At 41.8% G+C, this 16,375-nt stretch overlaps 1 protein-coding gene and 1 non-coding gene across 21 annotated transcripts in view; one reads left to right on the top strand and one right to left on the bottom strand.

Annotated features, from left to right (window-relative positions):
• Window positions 1–15,560, bottom strand: part of KLHL7 (kelch like family member 7) — a 56,688-nt gene extending 41,128 nt beyond the window's left edge. For 3 of the 20 annotated variants that reach the window (XR_014067442.1, XM_081536419.1, XM_081536438.1), the window contains exon 1: window positions 15,195–15,560. Coding sequence is in view for 2 of the 20 variants with exons in the window: in XM_081536419.1 (XP_081392545.1) it covers window positions 15,195–15,314 (120 nt within the window). In the remaining 18 variants the exon portion in view is untranslated. Of the gene's footprint in view, window positions 1–2,503; window positions 2,625–3,303; window positions 3,435–9,325; window positions 9,491–9,633; window positions 9,727–10,139; window positions 10,293–10,793; window positions 10,968–14,538; window positions 14,815–14,966; window positions 15,075–15,194 lie in introns of those variants that run through there. The other 17 variants (XM_081536427.1, XM_081536428.1, XM_081536423.1 and 14 more) reach the window with 17 other exon arrangements.
• Window positions 1,716–1,787, top strand: TRNAC-ACA (transfer RNA cysteine (anticodon ACA)). Its single transcript has one exon. It is a non-coding gene; the product is annotated as a tRNA-Cys (tRNA).
• Window positions 15,561–16,375: the final 815 nt, after the last annotated feature.

Below are 16,375 nucleotides of genomic sequence, written 5' to 3'. Positions count from 1 at the left end.
AAACTGCCTGCAAATGTGGGAGACCAGAGTCTGATCCCTGGTTCGGGAAGATCCCCTGGAGAAGGAAATGGCAATCCCCTCCAGTACTCTTGTCTGGGGAATTCCATGGATGGAGGAGCCTGGTGGGCCACAGTCCACGGGGTCACAAAGAGTCAGACACGACCGAGCGACTAACACTACTAAGAACTATAGACTATTGCTTAGACATTATATGCAGATCATAGTTAAAGCCACTGTTATTCCAATAATGTCTTACATTTTTATTTCCATTTATTTGGGGAAGGGGTACAGAATAGGTATAGCTTGTAGGTGACTTTGCTGCACCAAAAAGTACTAGGTAGCAAAACTAAGCCAACTACTTGGTTACCATCAAAAACAAGCTGACCAAGTTTGCTTAAGAGGAAGAAAGAGAAAAAGACAGGGAGAAGTAAGGGAGGGAAGGAAAGAAAACAAGAGGAAGAAAGAATACTAACAGAACAGCAAGCAAATTAGATAGGAGAGGGACCTATGGCTGCTGAAGGGAAGTTCCAGAAAATGTCAAGTTAAACTGATAAGTAGCAAAAAACCTTCCCAAGGCATACTTGGAGATGGGAAATGTTAGGGTAGTGAATTAAGACACAGAAGGAAGTCAGGAAATCAGAGGGATCTTTGTACAATTTAGTCTTAGTCTAAGATTAATCTCTAGCTGGATATAAATGTGTACAGCAAGTGGGAGGAGGTGAAATGGGAGCAATCGTTTACATCCAAATGGTACATTTATTTGACTGGACTACAACAGATTAATAGGTCCTATTCAACAAGAAATGGGACTGACCTAAAGAGAGAGGTCCCTCCTGCTATCTATCCCTGGGGAAGAGGGGTATGCACAAACAGGAAATGGGAAGAGACAGAAACTCAGGAGGCTGGAGAATGAAAGGTAAAAGGCCCAAGGTGAATAGAACAGAAACTGAAAACTACCTTTTGAACAACATATGTTCACTGGATTAAACAAACCAAAAAACCTTGCTATTTCTGTTTATGTCCTCCCATATTTGTTAGATCTTAGTATTTATTATTTTCAGCTTTTGAATCTTAGGTCTCTTATACAAGCATAATTTTTGTGTAACTTTGCCTGAGGTTCCCACAAAGATTATTTTTAATAGAGTTTAATTGAATCCCTGTTTATCACTAATAACTTAATTTCATTTTACATATGCTATCTTTTTAAATGCTATTTATTATTTCCTTGCTATCTTCATTTTTTTTTTAACTGTCAGTTGTTATTTTGGTCACATTTTCTTTGCTTTTTTTTCCTCTTTCAGGGACTTATATAGAGATCTGTCAAGTATTTGCAAACTGAGTCCAGCAGGGTATTGTTCTAGGAATGCAAGAAGGGTTCAAGAACAATATATCTATTAATGCAATTCATCATACTGACGGGTTAAAAGAGAAATTTTTCACGTAGAAAAGCTTCAATATATGGCAAACGGGTGTTTGATGATATTAAAAATCCATTTCCTGAGATTCTTTAATAAAGAAAATGATGTGTCTGTATGTTTAAGGTCACTCATCAGAATCAACAGCAAACATCACATTTAATAGTGAAACAGAAGAGGCATTCTCATTCAAGTTTGAAATATATATATACACATACACACATCCTGTCGCATTTTTCTGGAATTTTTAGCCATATCAGTACAGAAATAAAGATAAAGCAATTTAACACTAGTAGGACTTCCCTGGTGGCTCAGACGGTAAAGCGTCTGCCTACAATGCGGGAGACCCAGGTTCGATCCCTGGGTGGGGAAGATCCTCTGGAGAAGGAAATGGCAACCCACTCTGGTACTCTTGCCTGGAAAATCCCATGGGAGGAGCCTGGTAGGCTACAGTCCATGGGGTTGCAAAGAGTCGGACACGACTGAGCAACTTCACTTCACTACTTCACAGAACTTATATTGAAAGTCAGTAAGGTGGCTAGACAAAGAAGATAAATATGAAAAGGCAATTAGATGTGAATAATATACCATTTAAAAAAACACACAAATGAGAAAAAAAATCCTAGTCACAGCAGTAACAAAATAATTAAATATCGAGAAATAAACCTAAACAATGTAAGGGATCCACATTAATGGGAATTTGGCACATGATAAAGATACCATTTCAAGTATGTGGTGAGGAGGTGGGGCACGGTAATGTTTAAGGTGGTGGAATTATTTTGCCTGATACTCTTAACAATGGATATATGTCATTATACATCTGTCAAAACCACAGAATGTACGAAGGATGAACTCTAAGATACACTATGGTTAATAATGTAACGATGCCTCATCCATTTTAACAAATGCCTCACACTTTGACAAGATGTTAATAAGAGGGGAAACTGGGGCAGGGGGACCAAAGGGGTAAATGGAAACTACTTTCCCCTCAATTTTTCTGTTAAAACTGCTCTAAAAAATTAAGTTTAATTTTAAAAAGGTGGTGAGAGATTTGATAACTAACAAAATGGTATTGAAGTGGCTGTTACCAATTTATGAGAAGATAAATAGTTTTCTCTCTCATAAAGTGCTCTCTCTTCCTCTGGTGAAGGTAAGTACTGGGAAGGAAGTCTCAATCCTTTTCTCCATCCGTCACTGGTGGAAGAGTGACTGCAGGATAAGCAAGAGCATGGCAGAGGTCACTGACCACACAGAGCCAGACTTCCCAGCTCCCTCTTCCAGGAATCTGCTCCCAAAACAGAACTGAATTCACTGGGACAGGCTTGCCTCCATCTATGGCAGGAGAGGACTGTTTCCATTCCTCAGCTGCTCTGCCTCAGATTGGGTGGGAAAGTTTTTAGTTAAGGGGGCGAAGAGGAGGAAGCCCATTTTATGCTCAAGTCAAGGCCATGCTCACTAGTCTGTCATCACCATTAATTTACCTGTCTCCTGTGTCTATTTCTGAAATACTTAGAACCAGAAGAGGGTCCCTCCAACCAGTATGGATAGACACTCAAACCAAGGCAAACAGCAAATCTGGGGTTGCTTTATGGTTTGCAAGTATTAGGCACTTTTGTCAGGAAAATCCTTTGGTTTGAAAAGACTCCCCTCAGAACTCCCCTACAGGCAAGCATTTTAGACATGCGTTTGTGGAACGATCTTTTGTTCTCTTTAAGTATTTGCCAGACAGCACTGCAAAAAGGCACTTTAGGTTCCTGTAAGTTCCACAGCATTGCATGAGGTTCTAGCTTACAGCAGTATATGTTGGCATTAGGAGAAGGCATGCAAGCAGCAGTCCCAAATTCTATTCTTCACTGTATCCCAAGGAGAGGACTGAGGAATGACTAACCTTTGGATTTATGTGGCTTGTCAACAAGGTTCTGCAATCAGTCCCTCCCAGCGTGAATTCAAGTTGACCCTGGGTACAGATCCCTGGGTAGACTGTAGATTCAACTATAGTTGGGTGGTGGATTTAAATCACTGAAAGGATAAATGAAAATGGAACCCTTATTACACAGGAGTAAATTATCATTTTGGATTGAGATTTACTAGAAGAGCCTCAGGGAAGCCCAGAAAAGCCTCAACAAAGCAATAATAAACACAAAGGTTAAGAGAAAAAAATAATTTAAATGACTTTAGGAATCTTGTTTGTTCAGAAAAGCAAGAAAAACAGCACTGGGCTGAAACACATGTATAATCAGGATAAGGCAAGTGGGAAAGTAAAAGAAAAACAAAGGAACACACCTAGATTAATAAAGGAGACGATTTCCTTCCTTAAGGGAAATATATGACAAGCTCAGTCAAACAGCTTTGAAACGGAAGGCAATAAATTTTGGTGCAACTGATCTTTAAAAGATGAGATTAGAGGGTGGAAAAGGTTACTTTTGTTGTTATTTATTCAATGAAGGTGATGTGGACCAAAGAGATATAAAACAAAGGAAGAAAGAATTCAGGAGCAGACTAAATGGTATCTCTCAGAAAGAGGTTTGACCTAGGAATTTTTTATAAGATTTCTTTTAAAGCTAAAGGTAAGAAATCGAACACATAATTAAAGGACTGCCCTCAAAAGACTGGGACAGTTACAGTAGGTGATTACAGTACGTTCAGATTGATTTGAAAAGGGGAAATGAAGATCAGCAATCAAGTATTGCATGCATTATTAAATAATCTTCAAGGTGATCTGGTGAGAAGACAGGAATAGTAAATGCTCTAGTGGAACATATCTGCAAAGTTTCTGGAAATTAAGACTAGGGGAAAGTACTAGGTCACAATAAGGGGAGCCAAATAATTCAGATCTAAGTTAGATGCTGGGCTTCCCCATAATTAAAATTACCTTACTAAGGGTGGTTAAGGGTTGGCAGTAAACCTAACACAGACCTCTTATATTTTCTACCATGGCAATGTCTATAGACTTTGAAAGACACTAGTAGAAGTAGGTTAGCAAAACATCTGCGGCCAAAATGAAAAGGAAAAGAGGCATTTGATCTAAGCAATGTCAGCTCTACAGGATAGGAAAGTATTCAACTTAAAACTCAGTTGGGGTTGTCTGGAAGGAACAAATGGACACAGACACCGCCCACTTCGACACAAATAGGAAACAGAAAGCAATGTGTCTGCTACCACCAAGTTTTCAAGGCCTGGCAAACAAAAGATGAAGAAAGGCAAGGTTTCGAGAAGCACACTGTAAAGGACCACAGGCTTGGAGGAGTCTGTTAAAGGTCACGCTGCAGCTGAGACAAATGGAGGGGAAAAAAAGAAAAGGCTCTTCCATGAACTAAGATTAATACATAGAAGGAGACTGGATCACTGTGCTGTACACTTGAAACTACGCCGTAGAGTAACTATACTTCAATGTATTTTATACATACATATATATGAATATATAAGGAATTTCACAGCTGGTGAGGATTGTAATGAGGACACAAAGGTGCAGAACAACCAGGAGGATCAGAACTGTAGAGGATTCAAGGCCACAAACCGCTCTGCACAACCTCCCGTTACAAATGTGAATTCCTCTCCTCCCAAACAGGAGGGAAGACTTTGTCACTAGACAAAACTCAACTATTTTGGCACTGAGTTGCCAGGAACATAGGGTTCAAAAAAGAAATGAAAATTAATCTTAAACGTGCAGGATGGACCACAAGGGGAAAAGAGAAACTCCACTGGCAAATTTCCATGGAAAACAATGTATCCTATGCCAACAAAGCATTATTATGCATAGATGAAATTCCTTCTCCAGGAAACAGTGTGCCCATTAGCCTCCTGATCAAAGTGATTCCTCCAGGCTGAGTTTAGTCTTAGGGTCTATCAATTACAGACAGCTGACAAAGGCTGGCAATCTGTCAAAATCAAAAGCCACGAGTTTTTCTTTGAAAACTGTTTCACCAGAAACAAAGTTTCTGCTCTGTTTTTGGCTGGCAACAGTAAGGTGGGTTAGGACCATATGATAATGTGTCAATGTCTACACTATTTATTGAGAGATGGGAGATGTGCTTGTATAGTTTCAAGTTTGTGGGGATGGGGGTGACACTATGCTAATCTTGAAAGTCCTAGAGACCCTCTGTCATACTGAAAACGTGACACAAACTACTTTGAAATTGGAGAAGTTCTGGAAGTGCTCAACTAACAATCTATTCCAATGGAAGACAGCCTACACTGAAGGTGCTGAAGAAGTCATCCTGACTTGACCTTAACACTGAAGTGAATGCCTAATGGCTGACACTAAGCAGCATAAGAAAATAGGGAGAGCTGACTTTTGCATTTCAACTGCTTTAATTGACAGGGAGATCATAGATGTGGGAATTCAACAATAAGGGGGTTCATAACAGACAGACTTGGGGGATTTTGTTGCTAGTATGGAATCAGAGTACTGTCATTTGTTCACTGCAGACAATCTAGAGAGCTATGAATGACATCTTGGCTGAGAAAAATTTGAGATGAGAAATGGAAGTGACCTTCCAAGTCTAGAGTTAACAGATATCTACCCATTCCACACCTTTCCGCGTTCCACAGCTTTCTGGAGCAAAAAATTAAATAACTTCCTGAACTGTTCTTCAGAGGCTACACAAAGGAACAGTCAACTGATAGAGGATGCCTTGTCACCATTTGAGACAGAACAAAGGACTCCCTGTGCCAGTAACAGAACACCTAGAAGACAAAGCAGACCTGACAAACTCACAGCACTTTGTCCAGTTAACTTCAGTGAAGAGATCTGCTGCCTGGGTTCTACCATTCAGCTCTCTAAGATTCTCAACTCAGGGAGTTTATATAAAGATCAACAGCCAAATGAGACATAATAAAACACCCTATTGACAGATGAGCTACTACCTGGTAATCCCCCATAGGCAGTGCTTCTCTAGTGAAATAAAGTTGGAAGATGAGGCTTTGCTTGAGAAGGACACCTTGTAAATTCCAATAATCTAAATTTTATAATCTGAATATTCACGTGTCCTGCAAGGGGGGCAGTGGAGAAGATGGCTGGGCCCAAGTCCAGCATACACAGTCCACCGTAAGACACATCTTACCTGTCCTATTGAGCAGATAGGGAACTCAAGCAGAAGTATGTGAGGAATCTCATCATTAATAAAACAGCAATGTCTTTTGTTCTAATTTAATTTTACTAGCAACTTCTCTCTTGTTGGGTAAAATTAGGAAGAGAGATGTGAACTCAAGATACCTTGTGCCTTTCCTTTGAGAGAAGTGATGATCAGAAATATTCTGTTCTCAGTACCACATAGACACAGAGAGACAGACACATGCAGTTTATTCTTTTTTTCAGGGAAAAACCTTGTATCAGTGGTTTTCAAAACTTTTTCTTTAAGCAGCTGAATCCATTTTCAAATAATCTGACTTCATTTAATTTGTATAGACAGAATGGTTTCTAGCCAGAACTAGCCTGGCAACCAAGGTATGGAAGAGGCTCCCCTCACTAATATGCTGAATGATTCATTTACAAAACTTTTGTTTCTGATCTCAGCAATTAGTCCTTCTGGAAGTAGATTCTGCTAGCAGTTTAGAGATTTGGGAACCCAGAAAAATAATCATTTAGTCAAATGATAAAACAGCATTTCCACAGAATTCAAAGTTAAAACTGTGACCTGGCCATTTTGGCCTCCTCATGCCACTGGGTAAAAAGTTACTACAGTGGGGTAGGTGCCTGATCTGGCCATCAAGAAAAAAAATTGTTGCTCTTCTCCATGAGACAAAAGATGACTGGAACTCAAGGGACCCCCACTGGATTCCTTCTGGTTGTTGGGAGAGACAATCCTCTATGGTTCTCAAGTTCCTGGACATGCCAAGAACGCAAGGTTCTGTCACCTTTCACCCAAGCCACCATTTCTCAGGGTTTTGCTGGCAGAAAGTGACCACGACGGTGAGACAATGTCTCCCCCTTCCAGGATAAAAAGCAAGCTTGTCTATGGTTTGCTATAAAATTGGCAGATTCCTTAAACTCAGTGTCATTTCTTAGCTCCAACACAAACCCACTGTGTGTGTAATATCCATCCGGGCCCCACCACATCACCCTCATAGTACTTCTGGGGCAAGGGCAACTTGTGCATACACACTGACGCTGGTGAATAATCAAATCTGTTGCCCCTGACCCAGGAGTCTCATGTCTTCTGCCAGCATCCATCCAACAGTAACAGGCTAACTAGTCAGCTTTTAAGTCACATAAAATAAATCCCAGAGGCAACATTGATACTGCCAAATGTAGTGATAAATGTTAATGTAAGACTAAAGTAATCCTACACAGGGAAGTCCAAAGGTTCAAGATACCTACGAAGAAAAGATCAGGTCACCACCCCTTCAGGTAAAGAAACTTGAGGGGTTGGCTAAAGACAAAGAATAGGATGGCCAGTGAAGAAAGAAGTCACAAATACAACAAAAAACCATGATAAACAATGAATGTGGCTTCTACTTTTTTCTTTTTTATAAAATATTTACATGATAGTTGACCTTCCCCTCTAAGATCATATAAAGCATCAATTATCATATATAGCCCTTAGGATCTTAAAGTGACTTAGAAGGAATGGATATCACTAAGTGATCCTGGAGTTAGATACTGTAAGTGAAAAAAAAAATTTTGGTGGTGTATATATACATATTTTTAATTATAGGAATGAGAATAAGAGCATGCAAGTTTATATTGGACAGCTTAAGGTAGAAGTCATAGTGGATATCTGTGGATTCTGGCAATCTAGCTTCCAATTTCCCCCACCTATTAGAACTCCAAATTCTCATTTCTGGGGGAAAAAAATCCTCATTATGAACTATCCTTGAGAGAGGGCAATTCTCAGAGCCTGCCTCTCATTACGGAACCCGTAAGTCAGACAGTTCTTCTATTCACTCCTTAGCAAAGACCTAATCTGGCAAACAATCAAAGTCCAGCAAATTAGACACCTACTTCCAGGATTTTGAAACCTGAGTGAATGATGGAATGATAGGGCAGAGTGTAGGGGAAGGAGATGTCTTTATGGTGGCACGAGCTAGTCGTCAAGACTGTCCCTGCATTGTAACCTTGGCTCCGGGATTTTTGCAGCCTAGTTACCAAAGAATCCCTTGTTCCCCGTTTGCCATGCCTGCTCAGCTTCCAGCCTGCGGTGAATGCAGTCAGCTCCCAAAAGTCTCTAGACAGAAACTCCCTCAGTCTCTTGATTCCAAACATACCCACCTACACACTTACCAACCCTTTTTTCCTTCCTAGTCCTATGGAAGAGGGACCATCCTCCTTCCATATGAGATTACTCACCTTTACTTTGGACTTCATCTCAGGAATAATCTATCAACTACCCATTCTGTCTCACATGAACTCAACCTCTCCATCTCAAATGAATTCTTCCTACTAGTTTTTAAACACACACACACCTCCCATTTAAACAAATAACATCAAAAGCCTTCATTTGACTCCCTCGCTCTGTTCAGGGTCAAATTTCTCAAATGAACTGTCTCAATTTTCTGATATCCTACTCACACTAATCTGACTTCCATTTGTCTCCTCATCAAAACAACTCATCACAGTCAATAAACCTCTCTTTGTTATTACATCCTACAAGCATTTTTAGTTCTCATCTTACTGATTTCTCATAGGCTTCAAAATTTGCCATCTTCTTTATGAAACAGTTTCTTCTCTGAGTCTCAAAACTTTCATTTTCCTCCTACTCTTTTGGCCATTCCTTTTTTGTTTTCCTTACAGGCTCATTCCCTGTCCAGCCTTTATCCTAGTCTCTTAACTCTCCACAGCTTCAGTGAAGTTATCTTCTATCTGCAGGTAATTCATAAATTCATATTTTTAACCCACAACTCTCCAGACTTGTCAACTCAGATACCTCAATGTCTCAGCAGCACTGTGAACCAATTAAAATGTAAATTACCTTTTCCTCAAAGCCTTAATCCAAAAAAAAAAAAGCCGTGGTCCATTTCTAGCATCTCCTCTCTTAGTAAACAGTGTCACAATCCATTTAGTTATGCACTCTAGAACCCTGGGGATCATGAATGACATCCTGTACAGAAGTCCTCAGCATTCAATCAATCACCACCTTCACGAAAGGAAAAAAAAAGCCAACTTTTATTGAGAACTTACTCATTATCAGGTCCTGTTTTAAGTTATCTTAATTTGATTATCTAATTTAGTCATCACAACCACACAGGATGGTTATTATCACTAACCTGTTGATCTTACCTCCTAAATCTCTTGAATATTTCACCTTTGCTGAAGCTCCAATACTTTGGCCACCTGATACGAAGAGCCGACTCACTGGAAAATACCCTGATGCTGGGAAAGATTGAGAGTAAAAGGAGAAGGGGGTGGCAGAGGATGAGATGGTTAGACAGCATCACTGACTCAATGGACATGAGTTTGAGCAAACTCTAGGAGACAGTGAAGGACAAGGAAGCCTGGTGTGCTGCAGTCCATGGGGTTGCAAAGAGTTGGACAAGACTTAGTGGCTCAACAACAACTTCATTGATACTGCTGTTGCTGTTCTCACCTCTGTCCAAAAGACCATCTCACTGGGAACTTCTGTTTGGTCTGCCAGCAACTACTGAGTTAATTTACTTAATTCACAGAGCAGTCAATCATCTTTGTCAAAAGAAAAACTGATAACACCTTTTCCTCCTCTCACAGACATATTTGAAAGGGTATCAGAACAAAGGCAAAACCCACTAACTTGACTTACGAGGCTATACCTGGGTAGATCTCTAGCAACTTGTCCATTTTCATCTTTCACCATCCTCCCACTAGGTTCTGTGCTCCAGTCACACTGGCCTTTTACCAGTCTCCGGTACCTGCCAGTTTATGTTAAGTAGGTCTCACACAATGGACTCTCAACAGATATTCACCTGAACGGATGAGTTAAAAAGCCAAACTGAAATAGGGGAATAGATATCCAGTGAGCCAAAGAGGGAGAGAGGTATTTACAGGGAACTATCGAGACAAAGAATAAGTGGATTGGTTTGTCGGTTGGTTTAAAAGCTAGAGAGGTTAAAACATGCCTAAATGCTGATAGCTAGTATCCAGCAGAGAAGTTAATGACGCCTAACAAGGATAGAATAATCAATGGTGCAGCAATTTTTCTGATTAGACTAGTACTGAGAAAGTCAAGGCCCAGATGGAAGTACTGGCTTTCAATGGCCTTACTCACTGTAGCAGAATTTTTAAAAAGTGCCAAAACAAGTTTACAGATTTGGTGGTGTAAAGATGAAAGACAGTTAGTTCCAGACTAATGACTTCTATTTATTTGTGATGTCAAAAGAGGGATGATCTGCTGAAAGTGAGGATACAGACTAAGGGTTCAGGTTAGAGGAAAATAGTAAAAGAAATAGATAAGTTGGATTGCTCACCAGGAAGTAGTACTGCCAGGCCAGGTGAAGTCAGGACTCACCCGGTGGAGGGCTGCCCAGTAATGGGATATTCTTCAGCTGTGCTTGGAAGCCTTGCACAAAGGTGAACAGTCATCAATGCTGTTTGCCCAAAGGATGTGAAAAAAGGACAGAGGGCCAAGAAAGCTTGGGACACTGAAAAGAGAGCAAAGAGAGAGATATATCTCCTAAACCGGACAGACAAAAAGAGAAAATTGAGAAAGGTTAAAGATAGGGAGGTCTGGATAATAGGGAGTTGTCAATGGGCTTTGTTATGAAAATTCAATGAGAAAAGCATGTAAAACACTTTGCAGAATGGCTGCTATATCCAAAGTAAGTGCTCGAGAAGTGTTTCTATTATTGAGGATTTGATGCAGAAGGCTTAGATCATTGCAGGAGACCCTAAGGATTACTGATGTATAATAACTGACAATCTTAGAGAAGTGACTATACAGAAGCTGAGTTATTTTAGTAAGAGCACTGAGGTGATTGCTCAGCAAGCATCCAATCCTCAAAATTAGCTTTGCGGTTCTCTCACTTCACTCTCAATGGGGCTTTAACATAAGCTCTTACATTCTAATTATTCTTCAATTGATTTAACCCAAGGAAACTGAACTATAGTGGTATTCAGTTCTCAAAACATCTCTCAATTGTTAAGGGCCTTCTGGACTTCATTAACAAACAGCATCAGCACTGGATATGTGCAATAGTGACTAATGAGCCTGCCCTGCTTTGAAGAGCCCCTTTCTAGTGTAACAGATAATGTGAACCTAAACAAAAAGTTGAAAAAGTGACAAGGCACTCCACCAAATAAAATAAGATGCTACTACACAGCCACTAGAATGGCTAACGTCATAGAGACTGATGATACCAAGTGTTGGCTAAGACAGAGCAAAAGCCTCTGTCATACAGAAGTGGCTGAAGTGTGAACTGGCACAACTTCAGAAATTGTACCCCTATACCTAGTAAAGCTGAATGTAGCCTGCCTTATGACTCAGCAACTCCATTCTTGGGTATTTCCCAACAAAGGCACGCATGTACACATCAAAAGACATGTACAAAAATGTTCAAAATAGTACTAGTTTTAATAATCCCAAATACCCAACATGATAGAAGGGATAAATTGTGGTGTGTTCATGCAATGTTCATGCAAGTTTGTATGTATGCAAACTGCATACAATGAAGATGGACTAGAGCAACACACGACAATAAATCTCACAAACAAGATGTGAGCTTTAAGAAACCAAGACACATGAGTATATACTCTGATTCCATGTACGCAAGTTCAAAAGCGGGAAAAACAAGTCTATGGCAGTAGAAATTAGAATAGTGGTTACCTTTGAGGAGGTAGCAACCGAGAAGGGCATAAGAGGGAGACATGTTCTTTTTCTTGGAGGGGGTATGTTCATTTTGCAATAACTCTTTGAGCTGCACATTTATGATCTGGATCCTTGTTGTGAATCTTACACTTCATCGTCAAGTTTACTTAAAAACAGGAGGCTAGAAATGACTGAAAGGATAATGGAGGAAAAGGCTTCACAGGAAGCTGAGGCTGCTGGCTCAGCAGCATCCCCTTTCACCACTACATATAGATTGGCTGCAATGCCACAGAGAGATGAAATGACCTAAATCCTATTGTCTAAGATCACAGAACTACTTAACGATAGAGCAGGAATTGGGATTCAGGAATTCCAATTTCACAGTGGTCTTCAATTCTTGTAGGGACGTTTCTGGGTGCATATAGAAGGGCCCTTGTCATACCATCTTCAAAGTAATGAAGACACAAGGGAAAGCAAAAAATAGTGATAACACATAAGTATTCACCAGAGAACAATGACAGTTTTAAAACTGGTCCTCACTACAACATTCCTCTTCCAGCTTACACTAGCTTCTCCTTCTGCCACTTCCCATCAATTGCCCTTGTCAGTTCTTCCTGGCGAGCCTCTTCTGTGATTACGTCAAACAGAACAATACGTGTACAACGTAAATCAACTGCAAGGTCAAACTGCACATCTTACAAAAGATGCAGGATTCCAAGAAATTGGTAAAAATGCTACTGAAGAACTGTTAGCAAAGCCATCGACAAAAAGCAGAAACTGGCAGAATAAGGCCGGTTAACCATTGTGGAAGAAATTCCTGATGGCTCATCTAGCATCGATTTTTCCCTTCCCACTCAGTAACAGAATCCTGGTACTCTAGTAACTGTATTACTATTGTAACAATAAATAAACAGATACTAATATTGCTTAAGGCTAAGTCTAAGAAATGGTTATGAATCAATTTTAAACCCCCAAAGCTAAACATAGTCTCAGACAATCCTCTCCTTCTCAAGCAGACATTTGATGCTGCAACCCAGTTGCACTCTATCTACAGAACGAGGCAATGCTTTACAATGCTATAGTCTGCATATGAAAACACGTATTTGGGGGAATGGGAGGGTTGTTGGAAACAAATCTGGGCACTAGTCAACTAGGGTTCATTTACCTTTTAAAGGCAGACACTAGCTAAATGCACCAGTAATGTGAAGTCAGTGGTGTCGTAAATATAAAAAAGGTTCACATGAAAGGAACATGAATGTATACATGTAAATATATGCATGAAAGTTACATAAAATATTGAATTCAGGCATTCACAGCTACTTCAGCCCAAAGACCGGGAAGGATTTAAATGCACTCCCACTACCATCTATTGCACTCATGCACAATGTCAGGAGCTGATGAACAAAAACAAGATGCCAGCAGAGTTTGCTTAAAGACATCAGCAGTTATTATCTTCAAAAAAAATCTTAAAATTTCTCCACTATTGTCCATATTCCCATCAGAACAAAAACGGTAGGAAAGGGGGCAGGGCACAACCTTTAAGAGTGGCGCAGCCACAGGACATGACGAAAACTGGTTAAAACCAACTTGGTCCAAGATGGTGGAAGATTTGACTTCCAGTGGACCTTGAGCCTCATTACACACTGTAATGCATAAGCACAAACTAAATGACACTCACCAGTGCCCTGACTCTTCTGAGGTTAACCATAAAAGGCCAAAAAGTGGGTGATGGCCCAGTTCCCAGAAATCTCCACCCCTTCCCCTGAAACCGTTGGAATAATCTTCCCACTCATTAGCCTATGAAATTATCCAGCCCAAGAAAACTAACCATATTCAACGTGCATTCTCAGGTACTGAGACGGACTGCATTCTGTCTATGGGTTGTGCATCTCTAAATAAATCCACTTCTTACCTATCACTTCACTGAATTCCTTCTGCCATAAGACATAAGATACGGAACTTTGGGAATTCCCTGGCGGCCCAGAGGTTAGGACTCTTGGCTTTCACTGCTGGAGCGCTGGTTCGATTCTTACCTGAGGAAGTAAGGTCCTACAAAGCCGCAGGAAAAAGGAACCTGACCTTCATTAAAGTTCGGAAACCAGCTGTATGCTCTCAATTAAGTTCAAGTCCCAATCTGGTTTGTGCAGTTTCAGCACCACCAAATGAGCAAGCTAGGTTTTGCAGTTACACTCACATCCTGCTTTTGTCATGAAAAACAGGACCACAGACACAAAACTGAAACATTCCCACAGATCTCCCTGGACGCACATTTCTAGAAACAAAGCTTCCAGGATGAGAAAATGACCAAGCGACTTTTCTATGCTTACTAGTCTACGAGGCATTTACAAACAAATAGATTCTCTGGTCTACATTCTTTGGCGTTAAAACCCGTTCTTTTCACAACCCACCTTTAGCCGACGTGCTGAAGACTGTCACTAAAACGCCACACATCAAAGACAGAACAAAGACTCCTCTTAATAACAGAGGCGCAAGGGGCCCTTAATGGATGGCACGGAATTTATCCACGACTGTTTCTGCTCTAAATTAACACGTACAGGAGACTGTCTGCTCCTAGCTCCACCCCGGTAACACAGAAGGGAGGCGGGGATCCTTATTTAAGAGGAGCTGATGTCAGGGCCAGCAATGCTTCTCCCTTCCTCGAGGGCTTCGGTTTGGGCTGTGCCAATGGGATTCTTCGCACGAGATCTCACGACATCTAAAAACGGCTGGCCAATGGAGGGATGTTCGGCTCACAAAGAGATAACTAGGGCACAGCTGTTATACAACCGATACCCGACGCCGGACGCCAGCCCGAGAGGTCCCCTAGGAGTCTGACCTGGGAGCCACAGCATCGGCGGACAACGAGGCACTTCTGCTGGAGAGCTGTTTAACGCGACCCTCCACCAGCAGCTGCTTCGCCGGCGTGCGAAAATGCAAGGAAGGGCTAGGACAGAGGAAGAAGAGGGTCGCGATCCACGGGGCGCGGGTTTCAGCCGGGTCCGGCAGGGGCCCAAGCCCCAGACCACCTCCCCCACGCCGACGGTCACTCCCACAGAGGCGGTACCTGTTTCCGCATGTTATTCATGACTCCCATGAAACCTGCCAACAATTTGGCTTCCTCTCGAGCAGCAAGTTTCTTCTCGGTCTTCTTCTTGCTGCTCTTCTCTACCCCAGAGGCTGCCATCCTCCCTAGGTCAGCGCGGCTCACGCCCGGGACTCGCCGGGCCGGGCGAGGGGTTGCACTCTCCAGGCACGCTGGGGCTTGGGTTCACCAAACACCGAGGCTGGGAGAGTGGCTGGCTGTACCACCCTGTCTGCGAACGCGCGGGCGACAGACAGCGCAGCAACTGCAGTAGGACAAGGCCAGACGACCCGCTCAGAAGATCTCTGTAACGCGATGTAGTCGCTGGGCTGCGTCTCCAGCAGAACCGGAGCCCGGAGGAGGAGCCTGCGCACTCAGCTCGAGGGGGCGGGGCCGCTATGAAGGAGTGGAGGGAGGGGTCTACGCGTCAGAGCCGCGCGCCGCGCGGAGCGGCTGAAGGCCCGATGCCGCCTTGCCCTAAGCGCCAAACGTCCTTTCCGTGCGCCGGCTGTTTTGGTTTCTAGGTGGTCTGAAGTTGCGCGTTCCTTTCCCTTTGCCCAAAACAGGTTTTACAAATTTGGCTGACGTGGCGAGATTATCTTTGGGGGATAATTGGGTGATAGAAGGCATTAAAGAGCGTCCCGTTAGCATAAACTCCGTAAGGACCAGCGTTGGTGTTTCTTCACTGCTGTATCAGAAGATGACATGCTGTAGGCGCTCAATATTAAATGGGAGAAGACTACCACGTACTGCAAGTTAAAGGTTTATTGCATGGAGAATAAGGTTTATTTGCTTGGGAGTCATAAAGCAAGAATACACAGTCCCCATTGGTGTTTCCTTGATGTGGAATGCCTGCCTGCTTAGGCTGGTTTACTTCTCAGTGTTTGAAACTAAGCTCAGGTGTCAGCTCCAGAAATCTCCAATTAGGCTTCCCCAAGTAATCATAGAACTCATGAGATGCTTTTTGTAACTATAAATCATATTATTCCTAGCATATACTATCAATAATATAAGACTTTGAAATTTACATTTTGAAAACTTATACATATCCCTTTAATTCCTAGGTCTATATAGGAATATGGGAGAAGGAAATGGCAACCCACTCCAGTATTCTTTCCTGGAGAATCCCGTGGACAGAGGAGCCTGGTGGGCTGCTGTCCATA

This window comes from Giraffa tippelskirchi, chromosome 10, assembly GCF_054371585.1.
Source record: "Giraffa tippelskirchi isolate mGirTip1 chromosome 10, T2T-mGirTip1v1.2.pri, whole genome shotgun sequence".
NCBI lineage: Eukaryota > Metazoa > Chordata > Mammalia > Artiodactyla > Giraffidae > Giraffa > Giraffa tippelskirchi.
Note: the sequence above shows the minus strand (reverse complement) of the source record. Positions and strands in the feature narration are given on the sequence as shown.